Source organism: Condylura cristata, unplaced genomic scaffold (genome assembly GCF_000260355.1).
Source record: "Condylura cristata isolate star-nosed mole 26May11 unplaced genomic scaffold, ConCri1.0 scaffold00023, whole genome shotgun sequence".
Lineage (NCBI taxonomy): Eukaryota > Metazoa > Chordata > Mammalia > Eulipotyphla > Talpidae > Condylura > Condylura cristata.
This window is the reverse complement of record NW_004567124.1, coordinates 17255504-17282695: the sequence shown is the minus strand read 5'-3', so window position 1 is coordinate 17282695 and position 27192 is coordinate 17255504. Positions and strand designations below refer to the sequence as shown.

Here is a 27192-nt window from a genome sequence, read left to right as displayed (position 1 = left end):
CCCCCTCCCCTCGCGACACCTGCTGCGCGCGCCCTCCGGGCCGAGCCCTGGGCCTGGCCTGCCTGGGAGGAGCAGGAGGCAGAGGTCGTTACACCCGAGGGAAGCCGAGGTGCAGAGAGCACGCGTGCACCGGTGGTGAAGGGTCAGGCTGGAGTTCCAACTCGGGAGTGCCCAGCTCCTGGCAGTCTGGTGAGGTCCCACCACAGAGCCCCTTTGCACCCCCAACCTCATCCCATCTCCTCCCACTGGGACTCCATTCACTCCTCAGTGGCTCCAACCTGCGCAGAGTGGATGAGGCAGGGCAGGGCATGGAGGCCGGAGCTTAGCCACTTATACCAGCCTGATCCTGGGTGGCACTGATACTCCCCACACAATGAACCGGAAACTGTCCTCATGTATTGACTTAAATACACAAACATAAAACTAGTTCTGACTCCCGAGAAGCTCTGCCGCTTTTATGGCATTAGGAGGCCTGCTCTTGGTTTTGCTTTTCCTGTTTTGGGGAATTAAGTCTCTGTCCTGGGGTGGTGGGGTTACACAGAGGCTCAACTAGGGCTTCTGAGCTCACGTGCAGTAATCTCACACACAGCACTTCTGAGGCAGCTTCCTCTACCTTAAAAAGAAGGCCTTCTAATCCCTGCCTGCCCCAGGAGATCCACATGGTAAGGCAGACCTCTCCTGATCTGCCTGCTGCTCCCCTCAGCAGTGTACTTTGTCGATCTCCCTGTTCTGCTCCCCACTCTGTCTCTGGTGAATCCTGGCACCCCGCATCTCTGGCCTGTACCCCAGTTCTGTATGAATAAGTAAAGAAATCTTAAAAAAAAAAAAAGGCCTTCTACAGTTCTTTCAAGAACACAGATTTAAACTCAGGCACTGTTTTAAGTGCTTTATACCAATAACTCCTTTGATGTTCACAAGAATCAACATGAATGAATACCATTATTCCAGTTTCAAAAATAAGGAAATGGAGGCACAAGAAGGTTAAATGATTTTCTTGGGTCACACTCCCCAAAGAGGCAAAGGTGAGGCAGTCTGACTCCATGCAGCGCCAAGCTTCTGGATTCCAGGGTGGCCTGACCCAGGGCTTCCCCTTTCCCTTCTTGACCTTAATGTGCCAGCGTGCAGATCAAGGAAGGCAGATCAAGCCTAGCGCTAATGCCACCAAGCACAATTTGGGTGCTGCCCCTACTCTTTTATTATTATTATTATTGTTAAAGATTTGTTTATGCACACAGAACTGGGGTACAGGCCAGAGGTGAAAGGATTCACCAGAGACAGAGTAGGGACCAGAACAGGCAGATTGACCAAGTCCACTGTTGAGGGGAACAGTGGGCGGGTAAGGAGAGGTCTGCTCCGCCGTGTGGTCACCTCCCTGGCCAGGGATGGAATACGTGAAGTGGCTAATTCTAGCATCCTAGTGCTGTGTTTTAACCTGTTGTGCCACCAGGGAGGGCCCTGTCTCTACTTTATCTACTCCCTCCTTCCTCAAAGAATTCTGCTACACTGGGCCCTCTCTAGCTAAGAAAAGCTGGAAGTAATCAATACTAATCAATACATAGCTGTTTCAGAGATTAGGTTCTGAGCTTCTTGCTTTCCTTTTTTGGAAAATCTACTTCACAGTATCATAGGGCTATTATGAGAATTAAGTAAGATAACGTGAATAGACCTCTTACCCAACTTCTCTATCAGAGCAGATGCTTATTAACATCAGTACCTTTTCCCTTCTCCATCACGATAGGTTAACTCATCACTTATCCTCGGTATTTAGCATAATGCTGGTACTCAGTTAATGTTAGTTTATTAAATGGAGGTTTTAAACTGACTACATAAAATAAGTCTGTAATTAAAAAGAAAATAAGATAAATACATAAAATAATATATATAGTATATAAATGCTGTGAATATGTACAACTATATATAAAAGCAAAAATACTGCATCTGCTTCAGATGGGCAAAAGGTCAAGAACACTCTGTAGATCAGATTACCTGGAGGTAAATCCAGGCTCCACTGAGTATTCTGGGGTGGTTGACTGAACTGCTCTGTTTCTCAGACTCATATGTACATGGGAAATAACTCTTCCTCATAGGGGTTTTCTTTTTCTTTTCTTTCTTTTTATTAAGACATACAGGCCAGAGGTGCAGGGGCGGTGAGAGGATTCACCAGAGACACAGTGGGGAACAGAACAGGCAGACTGAGCACAGTGCTGAGGGGAGAAGTAGGCAGGTCAGGAGAGGTCTGCCGTACCACGTGGGTCAGCTCCAGGGCAGGGATCAAACTCATGCTGAAGTAGCTTTAGCTTCTCAGTACTGTGCTTTCACTGGCTGTGCCACCAGGGCGGGGCCCCCCATAGGGTCTTTCAACAGAAGTGACCAGAGCATTCAGAGTATGCAAGGCACGCAGTACATGGTCATCATTACTACTAAGGTTGTTTGATACATTTGAGTAAATCACATGAGGTAAGTTTAAAAAGAGGCCAGGTCATAGCAGACAGACACTTCTCACCAGATCATTTCAGAAGGTAAAGCTGTATCCTCTCAGCACCTCCTTAGGTAGCCACCTCCGCCACATCAGGGGATTTGTGTGCCTGACTCAGGGTCTGCAAGGTCTGTGAAGACCTGGCTGGGGTAGGTGGCACTTCATACTGATGTGTGCCCTTTTTTGGAGCTTCTCTAAATAAACTTCAAACATCCTCCAATGTGAGAGTTGATAGTGTGAAGAGAATACCATTAGAGATGAGGTCAGATAATTGTTTAGTGGCTAGGAAAGTTTGCAAACTGCCTTCCTGTATTTTGGCATTAGGTCCCTCACACACCTGTCTAATAGAAAGCTGTCAGTTATTGGATGGCTCCTCAGCCAAAGGATGCTGTAGTTGGGTATGCCCCTGTGCTTTGGTGGAGATGGTTTCCAACCTGAAGAATATCTCCAGGCAGGGCTCCTGACCTGGGGAGGACCTATGATGCTATAGAGTATGTGATGGCTGAGTTTCGGGGCTCCTCCATCCACAGCAGAAGTTGCTTAAAACCAGAAGAACTAGATTAAAAACAGTACCCTTCAGGATGGTGGGTTTCTTTTAGATAAGCAAGTTTCTTTTAAAAACTGAATGTCTTTAGTTTGACAATTTGCAGATCCAAGTTTAGGGTACAACATGCTCAGGTAGAAGCAGTAACTGAGGCCAATATCGGGTGTACCATGCTGCCCCAAAACCTGTGCCACCCACTGTCTGCTTGTCATTTGCTTTACAAAAATACTTGTTTAAAATATAATCACGGCCAGGGATACAATGGGACCAGGAGGAGAAATACTGCCTTTTGTCTTTGTTAGATGAAACATAAAAGTCATCTTTCCTCTCTTTGATGCATGGTTTCAAAATGTGTTGATAATCAGGGATTTCCTTTGGTGCTTTGGGGAAGATTGCTTTACCACTTCTGACTAGTGGAGGCTCCACTAGACACACTGTGTGCTTTGCTTTGCAAATCCTCTGGGATAGGAGTGATCCCCATGGCTTCAGTGTCTCTGTGGGCACTTTCACTTTCAAGGTCTGCAGGATATGCATAGTCACCTCTGGGGAGGGTTGTTTTATGTACCTAGAAGAATGCAATGATTTGTGTTTGGTCCCCAGCCTTAGCTGAGGACTGAGACCAAGGAGAACTTTTCCTTACTACTGAGGCCTTGCAATGGTTCCATCTTCAATAAAGCTGGTCCTAGCCAGTAGGGGGTTTTGGGAAGGAACATTGCTTCCAGGATGTTCATTTGCCAGAGTTCTTTTTCATTTATTGCTTGTCAGACTAATCAAGGACAGAAGAATAGTCGCCCTAAAATAACAATAACTAAAACATTCTGAATAATGTTTAAACACTTGTTCAAATAAAAATTCGTTTGATCTTCACAAATCCCCATGCGATAGATGCTATTGCTCTTATTTACAGATGGGAAACTAGACCTGAGAGAGGTGAGCTGTATTGGCACACCATGGCCAGGAACATAATAACGAAGATTTGAACCCCCGGCAGTCAGAGGCCAGAGTACACACCCCAACCCCCATGCGGTACTGCCTCGCTTAGCCTGAGTGTGCTGAAAGTGTTTGTGTGTGTAAACGGGTTCTACAGCACCCCATCTGTCACAGGACCCTCACGTTTGACATCACATTAGACATCACAATGACAGTCATTATTTAAATTTTTAAAACTGGCACTTACAATTTCTGCACATTTTGAACAATAGCTGAGCTGTTGAGATTTCTTAAAAACTGGTCTCAGAGCTCTCTGTTTGAAACATTTATCACAGGAGCCAAATACATTAACTAAAAAAGTCTGATCACACATCTTTTACCCAAGATGAACCTGAAAAAGATGAAAAGGATACATGTGTGAAAAAGTAACAGAAGCAATTTTTTAGAACTTCATCTTCCTTTTATCATAGTAGCTGCTCAGGCATTTACACGTGGGATAACTTATATGCAGTTAACACTGTAACCTTTGATTTACTATGGCAGTAGGCCAAACCCAACTCAATCAGTAAGAAATCCTCAGACAACAGGTCTACTGAACCTGCTGTTTTGGTGACTAGCAGACATGTCAGAATTGATCTCTGTTGCACAATATCCATCCTGTGGGGCTTCACAACTGAAAACATTGTTGTGATGGATTCTTTAATTTGGAACAACAAAAATCTTCCCCCTCTTCCTCCAAAATGGTTAGAGCAAAGACAAGAGTCAAAAACTAGCAGACTCCCACCAGTGCCTGAGATCAATGTGTTATTGGACCCTCCCTGGTGGCGCAGCAGGTTAAAGCACAGCACTGCAAGCAAGCTGCAGCCACTTCAGTGTGAGTTCAAGCCGTGGTCCCGGAGGTGATCCACATGACACAGCAGATCTCTCATGACCCGCCCGCTGCTCCCCTCAGCAGTGTATTTTATCAATCTGTCTGTTCTGCTCCCCGCTCTCTCTCTGGTTAATCTGTTACTGCTTCTCCACGCTGGCCTGCACCCCCCCCCCAGTTCTGTATGTATAAATAAGTAAATCTTTAAAATAATACCTCATTTTAAAAAAGTGTGATATTGACTCCCTGCATGGAAGGTATCCTACCTTATTAAACACATGACAGTCACCAACCCTGGGTATACCTCCTGTTCACCCAGAAGTCAACAGCCCCAGGTCTGTTGGACTACTGAAGGGAGGACAACCTTGAGAAAGCAAAAACATTTTAGTGGCTAAAGGTGCTGGCTCTCTGAATCTTTGCTAATCTATCAAGTGAGGATCTTGAAATCTACCACCACATGGTGGCTAGAGGAATTGTAATATAGTGGGGTTGTGGTGGGGTTGAGGGTGAAAATACAAGAAAAATAAGAGTCTATGCCCACAGTTCAGACAAGATGCTGTGAAGGCCTGAACTGAAGTCATGCTGGGGATTAGGTTTGGATCACGCTTAGAAAGGAGGAGCTGGACTTGGCAGTGTGGGGGGTTGAGGAGAAAGAGGTCTGTCTATGATGACTCCTAGGTTTCTGTTTGGGAAGCTGAGGGAATGTGGTGGCACTGTTGGAGACGGGGGAAGGAGGTTGAGGTGGGAAGGAAGCAGTTATCTTAGTTATACCAATTCTTAGGTGTCCAGAGTGCCACATGGTTCAAAGAAAGGACTCCAGAGTATAGATATTTGTGGCACTGGTTTGAACATTTCAAATTTAAGAGGGATATATATTGGAGGAGGGAGGGCAATGGGATACCTTTGAAGGGGAATGTCTACCACTCTGAGGTTAACATGGCTGGAGAGAGAAGGGGCAGCTCATGAATTAAGTTCATCTCCTACATCAGAGGAGTGACTGGGGCACCTCTTCTTTTTTAAAAGATTCATTTTAAAATTTATTATGCATGCAAGAACTGGGGTGTATGCCAGAGGTTTGGGGGGTGGGGTGAGAGGATTCACTAGAAACAGTGGGGAGTGGAACAGGCAGATCTACTGAAATGCACTGCTGAGGGGAGCAGTAGGAGACAGGAGAGGTTTGCTGCACCTTGTGGGTCAGCTCCCTGGCTGGGGATGGAACTTATGCTGCAGTGGCTGGCAATAGCTTGATGACTTTAACCTGCACCACAAGGAAGGCCCTGGTGTACTTCTTGAGAGCTCTAACTGACAAAGAATGGAGGGCAGTCTGTTAGGGATGAAAGTTAAAAAGGCAGCCAGCTGCTGACCATACTGAGCACTCAACTCTGGCCTTCACTGTCAGCATGCAAGGGAGGCAGGACTTTGGGTTATTGCTGAGAAAATGCCAAGGGCTTAAACAAGCTCAAGGTCTGCATATTGCAGGACTCTATAGCCCTTACCCTAGGGCTGGCACTATCAAGCTGCTCTACTTTGTCATGATGCATGAATTAAACCCATCAGAGCCAGCCTGGCCTGGAGTGGGGGCTGATAATGTTGCCCCCCACCCCCAATCAAGCATGCCAAGGCAGCCAGTCATGCTGAGGATTCCAAGTAATAGCATTAGGAAGGTGAGCCTAGGGCTTCTCAGCCAGGGAGCAGTGTCATTCAAGTAGATTATTCCAGCATTTGTGCTTCCAGAAATAGGTCAGAGAGAAAATGTACAGCCAGAAGAACAGCTAGGTTAAGAGATTGTTATGTTCAGGGGAAGAGGAGATGAGCTCTCCAGAGTAGCAGTGTCAGAAATGGAAGGCATGAGGAACCCAGGAAACCAAGTAGAGGAGGAATAGAAGAAGAGCATTAAGAGAAATCAAGAAAATGAGATGAAGAAATAAATGCCAATATTAAAAATCTGGATAGGGGCAATATTTTCCTTCTCAGACTGAATTTTACTCTTTCAAATTATGAGCTGTAATATTCATTTTAAGTAATTGGAAACAGAAGGACATGAAGAATGAAAATAAATCACCTGTATGTAGCTATATCAATAAATAACCATCTCTGCATTTCTCTAGTATCTTTATAAGGATATCTGTGTATACTTTAAAAAACAGGAATTATTAGCCACATGCAATTTTGAACTTTATTTTTCTGCTAACAGTATTTTCAGCTTCACATGAATTTGCATACTCTTGGAAAACACCATTTTTTAGTGGGGACCACAAGTTTTGAATTCTATCCACCTTAAATCAAATCACATTTTGGAACTGGTTGGTTAAACACGAATAAGCTGGGAACTAAATTGAAAAGATTCTATTGTTTTAAAAATATTAATGTTGTATTTATTCACTGCAGAAAGTTTGTAAAAATCCTAAAGCATAAGGAACAAGTAATCGCCTGTAGCTCCACAATCCCATCTACATTTTGGTATATGCAATGACAGATTTTCAAGACCACTGGGCCCACACTGCTTACATGTACTATTTACATTTTTATATCCTGATTTTTTTTTTTAGTACTTATACCACTGGATAAATTAAACTTTAGCACATTCTATTATACCTATTGCCAATAATCTTTTTTTTATAACGAGGGAACCTGTCATTGCTATAACAAATGAGCATTTTGATAAGAAAATTATAAAAACCCTTGTGTATTATATCTCAATAAAACTGCTTTTCTTTTCACTGAGTGAAAGAGTTGAACCCACATTTCACAAATGCAGATATTCATGTGGTCAATCAACATATAAAGAGAAGCTCAACATCATCATTCATCAAAGAATGGTGAACTAAGCTACATAGTGATGTCACTGTTTCCTCACCAGAATAACTAAATGAGAAAGACAAATAATCTGAAGTATGGGGAAGGATGTGGAGAACTAGCTCTCTCTCCTTGCAGGTGGGAATATAAATTGGTTTAACTACTTTAGAAAAGTGATTGCACAGGCTTATTAAAGCTAAGCATGTGTATAACCTCTGACAGTTCTACTCCTGGGTATATATTCAGCAGAAATGAATTTAAAGCTTCAAAACAACAAACAATGTCACAGCATTTTTATACACAATAGCCCCCAGCTGGGCAAACCCTAATCTTCACCAGCAGTAGACAAGATCAATTGTGTTATGTTCATGCAGTAAAAAAGGATAAACCACTGATGTATCTCACAGACCTATTATGGCTATAAAATGGCAAATGTCTTTCTATTCTAATGGCAAATCCCTTTCTATTTTTCCTAAGCTGCATTCCGAGACTTATGTTGACAAGTAGTATCACTGGAGTCAGTTATAAAATTAATAAAATGATTTTCAAGAGGCTTAAGGTTTTCCCTGGTGCCAATACTAAATACATTTTTTTTTAAAACAAAACATATCATTTCAGAAAAAAATGCCAGTGAAAACTCAAAACATACAGAGTAACCACTACCACTTCTCCTACCCCATGCTCCCACTGCCTGGAAAAGAACATGGTGGGTACATATCAAGACAGTCTTGAGCATTTAAGAAAGCCTAAGTATTCTAAGATAACATTAACACATACACACCTTCCACAGAGCCAACACTTGGAACCGATCAACAGAAAGACGAGAAGTTCAAGCTGCAGCTTGAAGGTGCAAAAGTAAGTGCAATACATCTAATCTCCTTACCCGGCATTAAGCCCAGCTGCTGCTCTTTCCACCTGCAGGCACAGCCCATGGCCTGGCTCTCACTGCCATCTGCATCCTTCACTCATCCCTGTAACTTCTGCTGCTCCCTGATGCCCATCCTCAGATGCCCTGGTGACCAGGTTTCTTGAGTTAGTTCTCGGCCTGCTGCAGGAGGCCAAGTTCAGCTGGCTTAACCTGGTGACTCCATATACACGAGCAACTCAACACTCACCTGTGACTGCATGTAGTCAGCACCATCTGCCTCCAGCACCATCCAACCAGCATCACCTTCCCACCGTCAGCTTTGCAGAACTGATCAAGACTGAGGTGTGCACCTTGCTTGCCCCGTGCTCCACGCATAAATGTCTTGGCTTCTGCAGTTCCACTTGCCTTGATCCCAAACAAGATCTACTCTTTCCCAAGTATGATGTACACTGGTACCTTCTCCCTTCAAATCTATGAAGACTTTGCTCCTGCACTGTCTCTCATTTTGAAGCTGCAAGATGAGGGGCAACATATCGTGCCTGACTGGCAGGAGCTCACAGGTCAACAGAGGAAATGGGCCAAGTTACTTGCTGATAACTCCGGATAGGAGGTGTATGCCAGGCATAAGGCACGATTTATAGGATCTGAAAGGGAAGAGTAGTGGAGAGGCCGGCAAGGCTCAGAGAAGCCAAGGGACATGGGTTAGACACCCTGCCAATTCTGCTCTCATTCTGATACAAGCTGGGAGCCCCACAGAGATGGCCTAAAGCATATACTTACTTCCTCTCTAGAAATTTTTACATACTTTTTATGAGATATTATGACTTTATAAAGATTCCAACATTTTTAAGCATGACCCTTAAAGACATAAAACTTGTGCACTTAAGGGAAATGTAATCTCCTAGCAATGAAAAGAACCTGACCCACTTCATTTGGTAATTTATTTTATTGATTAAACTATTATGAAGTTTTACCTTTCCATTTCATCATATACAAAATAGCAAAGTAAAGTAAATTAAATGGGTTATCATATGAAAAGACAGTCTATGTATTAGCAGGGCAATATTGCTTTATAATCCTGTATACACTCCACCCCTAAGGAACATGTCTATGATAGCTACTTACAGCCATTGCTGTCACTGTTAGAAATAGAAGGATTTTCTGAGGCCTCTGGGGTGCCGTAAAGGCCAAAAGGCCAAGCTTGGAATTCTTAACAAGTGACCTTTAGGCTCTGAAAGGAAGGAATGGGGAAAAGTTTTGGAGGCTAACGAATAGTCAGTTCCCATAAAACATGAGAATACAGGTTTCTTAAAAGGAACTGACAACTCTGGTCACTTTATGAGAAAATTTAAGTATTATTTGAGAAAATCATTTAAGTTGCCTCTTTAAATTTAGTTTTTTAAGAAGTTATTTTGAAAGATACTAAACAATAGAAAATTATGGCAAATATGTTAGCAGATAAAATTTAAAGAAATGTTCTTTCAAAGGAGATAAATTATGTGACAATTAAGCTTTAATAATATATTAGTTTAACATACATACATAAAATACATCATATGTTTCACTTCAGATTGAATATTCTCTTAAAAATTAGGGGGATCTAAAATAATAAATATATTTTATGCTGAAGCATTTTCAATAAAAAGTCAGTGGAACACCCCCTTTATCCTTTAGCTGTAGGGAAAGAGGACTTTTGATAGGTGGCCAAATGAGATTTTTCTTAGAAGATTCAGCCCTGGAATCCACTTGTGGCTTCATGAGTGTACCTGAGCCTAGACACTTAGGAAACATTGTTCCTAGATCTCACTCCCTCTGGGTGGAGTCCTGTCACAAGATACAGATAGACCGAGAAGTACCTGAAAGATAATATGAACCTTCCAAGGATTCTAGTCTAAGCTGGGTAAGATTCCCATGCCAGCCATAGCCTTCCCAACCACAGCTTATATGTGGCAGTAGTAGACACCATCGTTGTGTGAGAGAGGATGTAGCTTACTGGGAGAACTTTACTTTCTTCAGTAAGTCACATTCCAAAGCATTTCCAAATCCAATTAATAAACCACATCCCTCACATTTGACCTTCATTTAGCTTTTAAGGGAAAATTGCATTTACTTTCTTTTCTCCTGCTATAATCTACGAAGAAAGCCCAACTTAAAACTACTGGGGATCTGAATCATTTCCAGAGCATGGGGAGAAGGGGTAAAAGGAAAGGTGACTTGGAAGAGATATTTGATATCCAGCATCAGCTGAGACGAGTCCTCCCGGCTACTTAGGAGAGCCTGAAATTAGAACCAGAAAAAAAAAGATGGGTAAGAAAACCAGTATATTCTGCTTTATTGCTATCTGCAAATCAAGAATAAAGAAAATTTAATTATCTCCAATGAAAATTTGCTTTTAAAATCAGGAAAGATAACACACAAAAGGGTTTTTTTAATAGCACCCTCTCAGGAGAAATGGTCTACCTGGACTTCCTTACTTGATCTGTTTTACTGAAGGAATTAATTTCCCACAGGGTGGATGATTGTAAATTGATGTCATTTCTATTCTTATCTATTTCCATGACAGTTTCAAACTTCTATGGTCTCAGGACCCCCTTTTACTCTTAAAAAAACATCAAAGACCTTAAAGGGTTTTGATATATATGGCTATAACTATCAATACTTATCATATTCTAAATTAAAATAATAATTTAAACATTTATTAATTAAAATAATAATTTAAACATTTATAGTTAAAATAACAGTAAACTCAACACCTGCTAATACATATTTTTATTGACAAGTAACTATTTTCCAAAACAAAACAATTAATGAGAAGTAGTACTGTTTCATTTTTGTAAATCTCTTTAATATCTGACTTAGTGGAAAACAGGTAGAAACTTGTCTGTTTCCAACTTTGACCTGCTGTGGTATCATTTTGAGTTAAGTCTATGAAGAAAAGTTTGTCCATGTAAGGGTATTTTGGAAAAGAGAAGATTCTACTGTCTCCTGAACAGATCTCCAGGACTCCCAGGGATCCTTGAAACAGAACTGCTGCCCTAGTTCATTGGGAAAGAAACTTTCAGGGATAAAAATAAGAAAAATCCGTGAGTATCTCTTTGTTTCTCTTCCTGCTCACTTACAGAGTACTGATTAAAAACATGATGTGAAGGAACACAGTACATGAACCATGGAGCTTTCCATGACTCTCCATAGGGACTAAAATGGTTTCTGACAACAGGGAGAATCTCACAGGGAAAATGCCTGCTGCTTCTGAGGTGAGTGCATTCCATTTGCATGCTTGGTAAATATACTTTAATCATGGGTTCCTATAATGCTAATTAAATATCAATTTCCTATACTTCTCTTAGGAGTTAAGATTAAAAGCACGCGCTTCAGGATCTCACCTGTACTTTGCGAACAAAGGATGGAGTCACTCTTTTCTCGAAGTCATCTATAGGTGTGTATGAATTAAGGATCTTTATGATCTGTGATTACACAAGATGGGATTAGAATTGGTTAAGAACAACTCTGCCTATGAAATACTGGGCCCTGTGAGAACTTCTGGAAACTACAGGTAGTTCTTTTATACAATTATCTGGCTCTAGAAACCATGTATTAGAAAAGAGAAGCAGCAACAAGGCTGCCTGAGAGAGAGGTTCCAAAGTTTCCTTGGCTAAGCTGTTCTGCAAATTTTTATCTTTAAGCCATTCTTCTAAGTAGCTGATGTTGCATCTGGAATAAAAGCCACCGGTGAGAAGAGCAAAGAAGGAGCAGAGACAAACCACAGAATTTGATGAAGGGAAGAGAACTCCTTCACCCAGCACCCTTGCAATCCCCTACCACCCATCTGTGAGTACGTAGGGCAGGAAAAGTGCCTTTTGAATTCTCATGCTTTTAAGGCCTAGAGTTAGTATCTAATAAATACTTATTAGATAGAAGGGTAGACCACAGGAAATAAGCTTGCTCCCCAAGGAGCACAGACTCAGGGTCACCCCACGACTAGCTAAGTAAGGAAGGTGACACCAATACACTGCTATGTTACCTGCACAGCAGATAGTGACGTGCAGCGTTCGGAAATCTCCTTGGCGTCACTGTCTGTGGTCTTCTTGACTTGCAGCAACCAGGCTGCCTGAGAGAGAGGTTCCAAAGTTTCCTTGGCTAAGCTGTTCTGCAAGTTTTTATCTTTAAGCCATTCTTCTAAGTAGCTGATGTTGCACCTGGAATAAAAGCCACAGGAGCAGAGAAGAGCAGGTGATCCACTTAGACTCTAGGAGTCTAAAGAGACTGTAACAAGTCCCCCAGTGTGTCCCAAGAGAGTCCCAGGGCTCATTATCTTAGAATCACAGTCCAGTAGTTCTGGATCATGTCTCATGATCCATTGGTTGAAGGAGCACAATGGTCTAGGCTGAAGGGCACCTTTCTTCAGTAAGTCACATTCTGAAGCATTTCCAATTCCAATTAATAAACCACATCCCTCACATTTTGAGCTTCATTTAGCTTTTAAGGGAAAATTGCATTTACTTTCTTTTTTCCTGCTATAATCTATGGAGAAAGCGCAACTTAAAAGTACTGGGGATCTGAATCATTTCCAGAGCATGGGGAAACGGGTAAAAGGAAAGGTGACTTGGAAGAGATATTTGGTATCCAGCATCAGCTGTGACAAATCCACCCAGATTTGTCAAATAACAGTGACTTCAATAATGTAATGTAATACATACATATATAAATATATATATATATATATTTTTATATATATTTGGAAAAAGAGATTATCCTAATTTGAAATGCAATAAAAAACAATGAAATAAAAAATACTCTAATAGACCTATAAATCTATTAAAGGAAAAATCATAGTGATATTTGAAAAGAAAACTTACATTGGTATAAAAATTTTAATTTCCAAACTGAGAAAATTTTCAGTTGCAAGAGGCTATAAGTCCCCTATTTTTTTTTCCTTCTTCTTCTTTTTTTTTTTTTTTATTGAAGTAATGTTGGTGTACATTGCTGTTGGTACTTTGGAAGTACAGGACCCTCTTCTACCCTTTAAGGTAGTGATACTGTGGTGCACCAGCCACCAAATCATCCGTAGTCCACTAACACTGAGCTCCTTCCCCCTAAATGTTCTTGTTTCTGTCAGTAATGACCATAGGTTAATGAGTCAAGAGGAATGGGGTTTAATCTCACCAGTCTACTGAGAGCTTGGGGAGTTACTCACTCTCTCTGGATAATTGAGGTGTTCAGAACCTCAGGCATTACTAGGCTAAGTATATAAAGGCACAGCTGTTATGGAAAATAGTCTGGCAATTCCTCAAAATGTTAAATATCAATCGACCCAATAATTCCATTCCTAAACATTCCTAGATAAATACTAAAGAGAACTGAAAACATATATATATATATATATATATATATATACACACACACACACAGAGCAAACATGTCCAAAAAAATCATACACAAACATTCATGTTATGCTATGCTGATATAGTGGGAAATCACTCAGAAATAAAAAGGAATGAGGTACTCATAAATGCTACAACACGGATGAAGACAGGAAACATTATGTTAAGTGAAGAAGCCAGTCATAAAAGTCAGTAAACTTTAAATTCCACTTATTTAAAAAAATGACCAGAATAGCCAACTTCATAGAGGAAAAAGTAATATATTCATGGTGGCCTAGCTGAGGCAGAAGGTGGAATGTGGGAAAGGGATAAGAGTTGCTGCAAACACTTCCTTTTTGGTGATTAAGTAATATTCTAAATTCCCATGATGATTTTCACAACTCTAAGTCCACCAGAACCCAATGAACTAATAAACACGTTAAGAAGGTGAACTTTATGGAATGCAATTTTGAAGATGTTTTTAAATCTGAGTGTTTATGAGATGATTTCTAAGGTAAATTCCAACTTTGATCTTCCAGATTAGTATCTTTTCTTGAGGTTATTAAATTGGGATCTTTAGTTTAATTTAATTATGGTAAAACAACATACTTTGTCCACCAAACACTTAGAAAGAGAAGGTAGAATGGAGGTTGCCCAGGGCTAAGGAGTGAGGGAAGAGGGGAGTTTTTCAAAGCATACAGAGGTTCAGTTCTGCAAGACGGAAAAGTTTTAGGGCTCTGTTGCCAAACACTGTGCACGCCATCTACACTAATGTACCGAACACTAAAAAAAAAAAAATGGTTAATACTATGGATGTCATTTTATTTTTTCTTTACCATACACAATAAACTCCAGGTGCATACAGGTTAAAATATACCCTACATTATAATACTAGTGATACCAACCATACCTCTAGGACCTCTTCAGGTTTATTTTTGAAATGAAACATGATTTCAAGTCTCTTTACATTTGCTAAGATTTTCTTTTCTGAACCAGAATATGGTCTACTTTTGTGACCAAGCACAGTAAAAATGGAGGTATAGTCTGGCTGTCAGAAGAACGTTCCGTAATGTAGTTAGATCATTTATGGTATTTTTAGTTCTTCCTTATCTTTGCTGATATTCTGTTAGCTCTATTTACTACTAAGAAGAGAGACAAAGTCACCAATTATAATTATAGATCAATTCATTTATTTTGTAGTTAGGTGAATTCACATTAAGTTTTGTTGCTAGGTGCACAGACACTAAGTATCATTCTATCTTTAAACTAGCAGGCAAATTATAGATCTAAAACATACAGCCAGAGAGAGCTCCAAGCAGGGGAATGAAGGGACTATGGTGACAGTTGACAGGTCATGTAGTGGTGGGAAATTTATGGGAACTACACCTGAGGGGAGAAATCAAATACTGTACAAAAATGAACAATGATGTATGAAAATTTAAAGTTTAAAAATTAAAAAACTGTTATGTCTTTTTGGTGAGTTAACTTTTCTATCACTGTGGGCAACAGGGCATCTGTTGGGAACTGTGACATAAACAACACTTTTTCTCATTGGCTAGAAGGTCTGAAAATTCTCCTCTGAAAACTGAAACCTAGTGTCACAGGAATTTGCCATCCTACACTGTGAGGATAAGAACTAAGCTGTAGGTTTGTAATTGTTTAAACAGTGAAATAACACAGTGTATGTCTCATGCTTATTTCTTGGCTAAGAGTCTTCTTGATCACTTTCCTTTACATCACTACCATCACCACCACCCCAGTTATACACACACATACATACATATATGAGACCTTAAATATGTTTTCTAAGAATGTGAGAACATTAATTCAAACAATGGCTCAGGTTCTGTGTTTCCTCAACTTGGAGAAACAAGAGCTCAGATACCTCAAAACCATGGATTACTGTGTCCTCAGGATGAAATCCAAATGTCTTAATTAAGATGTGTTCTAGGTCCACTTATTCTGGACCCAACCTGCCACTCTACCTTGGTTTTGCTTCTCCCCCAAAAAACATTTTCTGCATAGTCTAGGCAGGTATTCTTGCCTGAGAAGGGGCCCTCCCTATGCCTTTTCCAGTCACACTTCTCCTGATTAAAATGGTCTTTTGCCTTTAAAAAAAAAAAAACCATCCAATGCACAGTGTTCAGGCCTTTTGAACTTTTCTGTCCTTTCTAAACTCTCCTTGAAGCACTTCCTACACGACCTCCTTGGGACTTGGTTATAGTTACCTTGAATTTTTATTTAGCTATATGATCCTCTCAAGGGCAGTGGGTGCAAAGCACCCATTCCTTTGTGCTCTATGTTTTATAGCAGGTAGTGCTCAGAAGTGGTGGTTAAAAAATACCAGAGAGTAATGGTAACTACAAGAGGCCAGAATTTAAAATACACAATCACCATTCCCAGTCAGCTACTTGACCCAAGTATCAAGTTAGCTGGTATGCCTTGATGGCAGGAGGGGCCAGGCATCAAAAGCAGGCACCTCCAAGGTCCTAGAGGCATCTTGCACACAGCACAGCTCATACAAAGCAGGGGAAGTAGTATGTGGCCTCCGACTTTAAGAGCATTCTTTCTGGCCATCCTCTCAGAGGTAAACTGTTGTATGGGGTTACCTTATCTGCATCCCTTTTCTGCAGGAGCACATGTCTTTGCGCAAGAAGAGGCTGTTGAGGGTGACCGCCCCGATCAGGAAGAAGAGCTGCTTCACAGCCTGCTTCACCAGCTCTGGGTCCAGGCCGTTCTGGCACATGGTGCTGTAGAAGTAGCTCAGCTGCTGTAGGATTGACGTCATGGTGTAGGCATCCGTGTCGTCGATGCTGGAAGACCGCTTCCGGAAGCCTGTAGGCTTCAGGCCAGAAATGCCCTGCAGACTCTCATACTCCAACATGCCTGGCACTACAGAGGAAGATGGAAACTTTGATGGTACACACACTGGGGGAAAACCAGAGAGCCTTAACCAGTGTTGTTAATGTGTCTGTTATAGGAGTGGGGCATTTTTCTACAAGCAGCAGTAGTGTACGTAGTTGTGACAGAAAAAACAAAGGAGTCAAGGACTGGGGCACTTGGGAGTGCAGGTGGTGGATTGAGATAGGCAGCTGTTTATAGCTGGCAACAGCTCCTCTTAGCTTGGCACACTGCGTCCTTCATCTTCCCAGGAGAGAGAGCAGGTGAGCAAGATTAAGTCATGATCTGCACCATTTAAAAGCTGAAGTACTTAAGATTTAGGAAATTGACGATATTATAGAAGAATTTGAGTAGTTCTTCAAGATTTCGAAAATGCTTGGCTGAGGTTTACATTACCCACATAAGCAGCAAGTTTTCCTGTCTTAAATTTCAGAAAGTATCACAGAAAGAAAAAGATGAAGCATGTGCTTCCATATTTGTAATCACTGTAAACATTCAAATAACTAAAAGTGGAACATATACACAATTAAACTTTCATGGTTTTAAAATTATACTCTTTGTAATCACACATTCCATACACCAAATTTATTTTTTAAAGACTCTATGTCCTTGTAAATTTTTTTGGTCATTACTTCTTTTCTTACCTATTATTGGTTGAATGTTATTTTCCATTACAATAATGAGCTGATGATATATTCGTATAGCAACATCACTAAGAATCTGTCTGTATTCTGAAAGGTCAAAATTATTCAAGCAATTCTTATTCTGATGTGGACTGTTGTGCTTCATGAATTCCTGAAATTTTGAGAATATAAACATATTAGAATAATGTAGATAATGTGGCAAATGAAAATGCTGTCTCTGCTAAAAATATTACAATCAGTTTATACTATAATTCCTACACTTCAAAACTTAATGTCTGACTTGTATCCAGTGAGTTATTGATGTTTGGGGTAGCATTTATTTTCAGTAACTAAATATCATTGTACCACCTAGTTCCCCACAAATAGGTGACACCAGAGCTGACTGACCTCAATGGAAAACAACTCCAGTGGAAGCTCATAGAAACAAACTACTGTAAGAGGTTAGTAGATGTAATAAATAAGATCCATACATGAATATTTACAGAGTATAGATAGATTAGTCTGAAATATTTTAAAATGTATATTGTGGATTGCATATTTGTGGTCTCCTGTAAATTCATGTGCTAAATCCCTAAATTCTTTTTTTTTAAGATTTTACTTATTTATGCGTATAGAACTAGGGTTAAGGCCAAAAGTACAGGGGCAGTGAGATGATTCACCAGAGACAGAGTGGGAGCAGAACAGGCAGACTGATGAAGTACCCTACTGAGGGAAGCAGTGGTTGAGACATGAGATGTCTGCTGTGCAATGTGGATCACCTCCAGGGCCAGGGATAGAATTCACACTGAAGCGGATGAGGCTAGCTTGTTGTGCTGCACTTTAACCTGCTGCACCTCCAGAGAGGGCCTAAGTCCCTAAATTGTAATGGGAATATTTTTGGAGATGGAGCCTTTGAGGAAGGAATTGAGATTAAAAATAATAGAAACAGGCCCTCCCTGGTGGCGCAGCGGGTTAAAGCACTGCACTAAGAAACTAAAGCCACTTCCGCATGAGTTCGATTCCCGCCTGCCCCAGAGGTGACCACATGGCGAGGCAGACCTCTCCTGACCCGTCCACTGCTCCCCTCAGCAGTGTACTTCGTTGATCTGCCTGTTCTACTTCCTGCTCTGTCTCTGGTGAATGCTCTCACCCTCCGCATCTCTGGCCTGTACCCCAGTTCTGTACAAATAAATAAATAAATCTTAAAAAAAAAATAATAATAGAAACAACCCAAATGTCCAAAACTAGATGATTGAATCAAGAAGATGTGGTATATATTCACAGTGGAATACTACTCAGCAATCAAAAAAGATAAACTCATGCCATTCATGGATGCCAACATGGATGAAGCTGGAAGCGATTATACTGAGTGAAATAAGTCAGAAGGAAAGAGAAAAATATTGAATGGTTTCACTTATAGGAGGAATTTAAGAGAACCAAATAAGAAATGGGGGATAAAAGTGTATTGTTGTTACAATACAAAACACAACAAAACAAAAACAAACAGACAATTATAAACCAGGGATGTCCTACAGGGAAGGGGGACAAGAAGGATCAGAAGGAGGGAGGAATGTGGGGAACTGCGGTGATGACAGATGGGTGAAATGGGGGAGGGTGGAAGTAAACATTGTTTTAAAATAACAGTAATGTACATACATAAATAAAATTTTAAATGTTTTAAAAAGGCAACTTTAGGTTGTAAAAAAAAAAAGATTAAATTAGGTTATAAGGGTGGGGCCCTGATCTGACAGGATTAGTGTCCTTACAAGAGACACTAAAGAGGCTCCATCTCTCTTCCACTCTGAGGAAAGGCCATGTGATAAGGTGGCTCTCTGCAGGAAGAGGGTCCTCACCTGACCTCAGACTGTGAGAAAATTAGTTTCCGTTACTTAAAACATCCACTCTTTTTTTTTTAATAGTAGCAATTCAAGAAAACTAGTATGTTTAACATATTAACATTTGAGGAGATAAAATAAATCACTATGGATTAGAGCAGAGGAAAAAGGAATTGTTGAAATTTTAGAAATAAAAATGTAAAGATTAAAAAACACTCATACATGAATGAATGGGACACAGAAAGGATAAAAAAAAAAACAGGCGTTGAATAATATCCTCTTCCACTAATGTCTCACATAAATGGACAATATGTGTCCTCCGTCTCCCACTCCCCCATACCTTTGGTATTCTTTTAGTCAGAAGTTAGACTTTCTTTACTTATTTTTCCTTTTAATCTATTTTACTAGTAGGATTATTATTTTTTTTTAAGATTTATGATTTTATTTATTTGTTCATATAGAACTGGGGTATAGGCCAGAGGCTCAGGGGCAGCAAGAGGTTTCACCAGAGACAGAGTGGGGAACAGAACAGGCAGATGGACGAAGTACACTGCTGAGGGGAGCAGCGGGCGGGTCAGGAGAGGTCTGCCAGGCCATGTGGTCACCTCTGGGGCAGGCGGGAATCGAACTCATGCGGAAGTGGCTTTAGATTCTCAGTGCTGTGCTTTAACCTGCTGTGCTACCAGAGAGGGCCAGTAGGATTATTTTTATACTTGATTTTACTTTTTCTCCATTGGGACAATTGACTGTCTATTGGAAGAAGATATGAGGGCATTCATTACTCCAAGGTTAATTTGGGATAAATGTATTAATTGACAAATTGTGCGGACAAATTGTGAATGCCGTATTTGATTTATAAGAGTTTCAAATAATGTATGAGAATATTTTCATGACCTCAAGGTAGGGAAGAATTTTTTGAAGAAGACACTAACACCTATGTTATAAAAGAAGAGATTTCAGAACACCAAAATAAAAAAACTGCACATGCACATGACAAAGGGTGCTATAAAAAGTTAGAAGGCAAGCCACAATCTGTCCATAATACAACAAGATCTCCTACAATCAATAAGAAAAGAAAGACCCCTAAAAAATGTGGACCAGATATGTATAGTAAATTTAAAAGAAAGTCCAAGTAGCCAAAAAACACATGAAGTGAGGCCTGACCTCACAGTCTCACCTTCGAGACTGTGCAGTTTTATACCACAGCAATAAAACAAATACCACAATAAAGTGAGCCATACATTTTTGTAATTTTCCCAATACATATAAATGTTACAGTTACACTGTAGTGTAGTCTTTTGTCTAAGTCCTAATAGCATTATGTCTAAAAAAAGCAATGTGTAGACCAAAAAATATTTTATTGCTAAAAATGCTAACCCTCACTTGAACTGCTAGAAAAATGTTCCCAGTAGACTAGTTGACACAGTTGCCACACACCGTCAATTTGTAAAAAGCACAATTGTATGTGAAATGAAGTGACAGGCAATAAAACAAGGCCTATAATTTCAATATAAGATAACACAATATGGTTTTACATCCATACCTTTTACCGTAAGATTTGTAAATAATAAAATGTCTCATTATCTAGGGTCACCAAGGGATCAGACACTCTGAGATTTACACACTGCTAGTGAGATCATAAAATGGTTGTACCATTTTGGAGAGCCGTGAAAACTTTAAAATGATTTTGTTATTTCTTGGTCAATAAAACTTGCTCTGTAAGTACTTGAAATCAGGTGGAGACTCCTTTATGGTGTGCAGCAAAGGATTTTCAGATTATGGAAGTGTCATCAGAATTTTAAAGAGAGAAGAGCCCTGAGGAAACAGGCGTGTTGAACTAAAGGCTGTATTTTAGTCATAATATTAAACATTTCAGAGTTTTACAAGAAGACTTTAGAAGAAAGCTTTAAAAAACATTGAATTTACCTCAATGATTTAAGTCAAGGAAATCAAAGTCCATCACCAAGTCCAGAGTCTAAGGCTCTTTCTAGAAGCCTTTTTCCTAGGACTTGTGTCCAACTGGTGAGGTGAAGCTGGCCTCCTGGTAAGGAGGGCCTGAGCCCCTGGGTGCAGAGGTCCCTACAGCTGGACGTCCCAGTACCCAGACCCGCCATGAGCTGAGGCGCATGACAAGCCTGCAGAGCTGTGGGCAGCATAGCACACACAGCACCTCCTACCTCTTCTCCACTGTACTGCTTCAGGCAATTGAGGAAATGACAAGTATTGGAAAGCCAAAAAGAGAGCATCTCGAAGTCTTTCATGTGTTCCTTAAAAAAAACAAAAAAACAAAAAAAAAAACAAGCGAAGACAAAGTTGGATTTTGTGATTATTGGTGCCTGTGAGCTCAAAACACATCTTGTCCTGTTTCTAGTTAGCTGGTGGCTTCTGACCAAAACAAATCCTCCTACTCATTAAAACCTTTACTAAACTTAATTTTAAGTATATTATAGAAGCTCAATTTTAAGATATTTAAAGTATATGTCATGGTGGCTTGAAATATGTATAACTGTGACCGAATTCTCTCTACCTAAAGTACTCACCCATCACCTCATTTGTCTTTCCTCTCTTTTTTAAGAACACTAAGTTCTACTGAATTAGCAAATTTCAATTATATAATACAGTGTTATCAACTATCGCCACCATTTTAAAATATTACATCATCAGACCTTGTTCATCTTATAGCTGAAAGTTCATACCCATTACATTTATACTACCAACAAGCTTATACATAGATCAGCTCATGGTTTGTGAAGTATTTCTATGCGGGTCATGTCACCAGCTATGTTCTTGACGCAGGCACTGCAGGGACACCTGAGTCTATGCCCTTACTGCCCACGGCCTACATTCTCCCTGGGCATACTAACAGTTGATGTGATGGAGGTGGACACTGCCACAGAAGCTTTGAGGATGGAGAGATGATGGGGAACCCCGGTAGCTAAGAACACCTCATCCTAGAGGTAGAAGGAAGCTCTCCTTGAAGGGAAAGATAGCTGGAGGAGAAGAGTTCAGGACCAAGAATCTCTTGGGGAGAACACTCCCTATGGAGCAGGAAGAAGAGTGCAGTTAGGGAGCCAGAGGTACAATGATCAGAGAGATAAGAAAGCTGGGAGAGTCCTAGGATTTGAAAGACAGGGTAGGAGCATTTCAAAGAGATGCTATTGCTGCTTCAGTTACGGTAAGGAGAATAAAAATGAAGGAAACACCATGGGACTCAGCAAGAGGAATTTTACTAATGCGCTTTCTGTGTAGTAACGGGAGCATAAGCTAAATGACAATTGGTGAAAAAAAAGAATTGATGGAGAACACTAATTTAACTTGGCACTTGGGTGTACAGCAGCTAGGAAGGATGTGGGCCAAGTGGTCTGCTTAATGAGCTGTACACCCCCTGGGGATGGGCAGGTCCAGGCACAGAGGCAGAGAGGGGAGGGAACTGCTGGACAGTTAAGCTGGAAGGTCTATACTGTTCATGCACCTTCTGGATTCTGAGTATTTAAACATTCCAGAGCAGCAAGATGGGGCAAGTGCTCCAGGCCTATGGCCTGGAGTGCAATATAAGTGTGCCCAAAGAAAAGGCAGAGTATGAAAATATGGACAGGAAATACAACAATCCATGGGAGCCACTTCCAAGCACATTGAGGGAGCTACAGTGAAGACAGTGAATTAAAAGCACCCAGCACTAAACAAATGCTAATTTTCTACTAATTCATGATGAAAAATGAATTTTTAAAAATCAACATCTGTGTGTGAGTGTTGGGGGAGGGCGGCACATTATTCTGACCTCTCATATATTCACTGTTTTTATTCTTCCACTTTACTGTAGGATCTAAAACCAGATTTGCTTACTCATGGCTCTTCTGGGACATATATTTTAATAAAGAAAGATAGGACTTCCTCAATTGAAAGATTCAGAGATAGCCCACATCAAATACTGTTTCTTATTTAAAAGGGATGAAAAAGAATGGACCTGTATTTTCTGCTCCTTAATTAATATGCTGCTCATCTTTGCTTCTGGATTGGGACTGTGGTTTTACTTTTCAATCCTTTCCATTCCTCCCTGCTCATTCATTACACTGACAGAAGGCATCCCATTGCAGTCGGGATCTCACCTCTTGGGGGACAGAAGTGGTGGGGTTGGCTACCAGGTTGTCATCTAGAAGCTAAGGCTTTGTGGTTTAGCTGACAGATCTCTGCCCTTGGGGATTCCTGATCTTATTTGTCCTCTCCTAAGAGCTTGGTTTCTTTCCCCAATTGTGCCTAAAACTGGTCTGAGAAATCATGTGATTCACTAAAAACTGGGCAGGGAAGGACAATCATTCCCACAGAAGCTCCGAGAGTAGTTATAATACCAACAGCCAAAGTCAGAGGCAGTTCCTACCTTCACCACCTGCTTGATGCCATTTATGGCACTGTTCATGAGGGACTTGAGCATGTTGGCATCGTTGAGAGAGTCTGCATAGCGCACACACATGAACAGGATGTGTGCCGGCAGCCCCGGGATCATGTTCACCACCACGCCTCGGGGCTTCAGGTCTGAAGCAGAGAGAGCCAATGAGATCACAGCTGGTGCCCATGCTCCCTGTCCCACTGAAAGCGGACAGGGCCTGACAACAGGGGCAGGGGTTGTTTGCTTTTCTGTTCTTGATGCAGTACCCCAACCCAGAAGGATGTGTTTTCTCTTTGAGGAATTCTATCTGGCTCTTTTCTTGGCAAAAATACACAGATGTCACCTGCTCATTTTCTCACCTGCAAAGTACTTTTGCACTTTTAAAAGACTATGTAAGTCTTTTAAAATAACATTCCTCCATGGGGTGAGACCCTAGATTTAAGATTTCCTATGGAAGGGAGGAGCCCCAAGTTCATGTACCCCCACTGCAGCCGCTAAGGTAAGGAGTGAATGTGATCTCAGAAATTCCATACACCCGCCAAGGGTCAGCAAAATAGGTGAAAAACAGTCCTCTATAGGATGGTTGGCTGGCCTTGGAGAGAAGAGTATGGCAGGGAGACAGAACAAGGGTGAGGGAAGAGAGAAACTCAATAGAACAAACCTAAGCAAACAAAGACTTCCCCATGGCTGTAGTAAGAGGAACAGAGCCTCTCTGGTGGTGCAGGGGTTAAGTCTCAGCACCATGAAGCTATTGCCAGCCACTGTGGAATGAGTTCATCCCTGTCCAAGAAGCTACATGGAGCAGCAGACCTCTCTGGTCTCACCCGCTGCTCCCCTCAGCAGCATATTGCAGTGGATCCTCCTATTCTTTTCCCTACTCTGTTTCTGGTGATCCTCACACCTCTGGCCCATATCCCAGGCCTTGTATGCATAAATAAATAAAATAAATATGTTTTTAAACAGAGAGAGGAATAAAGAGGACACACAACTATGCCCCAGTGAAGATGGAAAGGAAATCATAGGGGTGCTCATATGCTCTGAGGGGTTTGGGGCTACACAGGGACCCTTTACTTTCTGATTGGATGCAGCAGTTTTCCCTCCCTCAGGAAAGCCATGTGGTTTGCAGGGCACACAGTTAATAAAGGTTGCCTAGGGCCACCAGCCCATGAGTGTACACACTGGAACATGCCATAACTGAGTGGTGTCTGGGAAGCCTCTGCCATACTGAAGGCACAACCGTGGCTTCTGTCCTGGTTCCTGAGTTGAGTTGAGACACAAAGATGAGATGTCTTCTACAATTAGACTCAAGAGGGCAATTTGGGTCCCCCCTGAGCAGTTGGAAATGTGTGGAGAGTTTTTTAGTTGCTACGACCAGGAGTTACTACTGGTTTCTAGGGGTAGACGTCAAAGACTCTGTTCAGTTCCTTCCTATGAACGGCCCCAAAGCAAAGAGCAATCTGGTCACCAGTGTGCTAAGGTGCAGGAGCTCTGGGTAAGGGGAGAAAGCAATGGAGAGAGGGAAGGGACCACCCCACCCCACACTATGGCAATGACGGAAGTTCAGGTTCTCAAAGACACAGCAAAAATTCAGCTCCATCCAGATTTCACTACCAAGAATGAGGTTTTGAATGAGCTTGGCTTCATCTTCTTGCTTGTATTCCAGGATTCCAAGGTACTCCGTGGATCCAGGGGACAAGTGCGCATCGCTGCCTGTGGATGGAAATAAACAGCTCAATATACAAAACAACTCCACAGACTATTTGAAGATACTCTACCCTGTCACTTTCCACTCTATTTTGGCTACTTTTCACATGGACGCTCATGGTTTACAGATAAATGAAAACTTCACTGAATCCTGAGGAATTTGCTGAAGCCCTGATTCTTATTTGGGAGCATATCAATCAGCACAACTGCTGCTGAAAAGATGAATAATCCTGAATAATTCTTCAAGGGGTCCGTATGCGGGCCTGGTATGTATCCCACACAGCAGGGCTATGAAGGCAACCCAGGATTTTGCTCCTGTCTTGAAGATGCTACTTCTGCTACAATTACGATTCACAAAACATTTGGTGTGGAGGGTGCATGAGCCTAATGAGGTGCATTAGTTTCATATGTGATTAATAAAGTTAACAAAATGAGTGGTTCAACAAAAGCCTTTTACAGTTCAGAAGACCAAAGCTGATTTTGTAATATGAATGTCATTTCTGTGAATGCTATGGATCTTTAAAAAGGGCTAAACTCAAAGCCCCAGCAGAGAAGTGTTTCTTCTGGAGGCTTTAGAGTGAAATCCATTCCTTGCCCTTTTCAGCTTCTAGAGAGTCCCTGCATTCTTTAGCTTAAGGTCACATCATTGGGACCTCATCTTCCATCAACATAGCTACTTCCTTTCCTCTGCCTCTATGATCACATCACCTTTTCTCACCCTGGCATTCCTCCTGCTCTCTTCTAAGGCCTCTGTGATTACACTGGACTAGCTGATTACAGATGGGCTAATCCCTTCATCTTAGTATTCTTAATCACATCTGTAAAACCACTTTTGCCATGGAAGGTAATGTATTCATAAGTACTTAAAAGTGGGATAAGGCCATTTTGGGGGAAGCCATGGGCTTTCCTGTGTTCTCTAAAGCTTCATGTCCTTTCTCAGAGGAGGATAAATAGGACACAGAGGTGTGGAAGACTAAGTTATGCTGCTGAATTTGAAGATGGAGGAAAGGCTCACAGCAAAGAAAAGAGGGTTGCCTCTAGAAGCTGGAAAATGAAAGGGCACAGATACCCCCAAAAGCAACACAGTCCTGTTGACAGGGCTGTGTGGGTAACAAAGAAGGTCATTTGGGTAAAGAGTTCACAAGTAATCTTATTGCTGCAAGAGAATTTGTCCTGTTGACTTATTAGGCCTGTTCTCTTGGGAATTGATAAAGTCAAAGTGTCAACTGTTACACTAAGCAGCTCTGTTTAGGAGGAAGACTTCTAATTACTAAGTTGTATGCAGATCTGGAAAACTATCAATGAAACAGACATTTCTAAGGTTTTCATACTTCGGTTACCCATGAGTGTGGCAGGCTGTATCCAGGCATGTTGCCTGCAGGGACCTTGGAAGTGACTGCGGCTTGCAGTACATGTGAGAGACATCAGCACCTTGCTGACAGCCACGTAACTGAGCGTGGCCACCAACACTCCAGCCCCACTGTGGCCTTCAGATAGCTACATCTCTGTGGATGGCATGACTACAGCTCAGCCAGAAACCCCCTCTCCCCCAATAAACACTCGTGGGCTCTCAACCCTCAGAAACTATGTGCTACTAAAGTGTTTGTTGCTGTAAGTTGCTATGTTTGGGAATAATTTGTTATATTGTAACTGGGTGGTCCCTAGGAGAAGGGAAGTTCCAGGTTCCCTGCCCCACCCAGAAGGAGGGTGGAACTGAGCGGGGAAAGGGGAGAGAGAAGAAGAGAGAAGACAGACAGATGGAGAAGGAGACCTAAGGAAGCCACATGGAGCAGCAAACATGTGATGAAGAAACCGGGCTTGTTTCCTGACCCTGGACTGGTTAAGGCAGATGTGGGTGAGATACCTGTAGGGAGGTGACTTATATTGATTTTGTATTTTGCTC

General features: G+C 41.4%; 1 protein-coding gene and 1 long non-coding RNA gene across 2 annotated transcripts in view; one reads left to right on the top strand and one right to left on the bottom strand.

Annotated features, from left to right (window-relative positions):
* Positions 1-25: 25 nt before the first annotated feature.
* On the top strand, positions 26-16551 carry LOC105853991. Its single transcript, XR_001145721.1, has 6 exons — positions 26-189; positions 8405-8469; positions 11604-11736; positions 11830-11918; positions 12166-12310; positions 16476-16551. It is a non-coding gene; the product is annotated as an uncharacterized LOC105853991 (long non-coding RNA).
* Positions 10607-27192, bottom strand: part of MYO5C (myosin VC) — an 87558-nt gene continuing 70972 nt past the window's right edge. Inside the window, exons 34-41 of the mRNA XM_004687782.1 lie at positions 25197-25295; positions 23577-23731; positions 21379-21468; positions 17388-17538; positions 16452-16734; positions 12504-12678; positions 11866-11946; positions 10607-10759 (exon numbers count right to left, since the gene is read on the bottom strand). Coding sequence (XP_004687839.1) covers positions 10607-10759; positions 11866-11946; positions 12504-12678; positions 16452-16734; positions 17388-17538; positions 21379-21468; positions 23577-23731; positions 25197-25295 — 1187 coding nt within the window. The remainder of the gene's footprint in view (positions 10760-11865; positions 11947-12503; positions 12679-16451; positions 16735-17387; positions 17539-21378; positions 21469-23576; positions 23732-25196; positions 25296-27192) is intronic.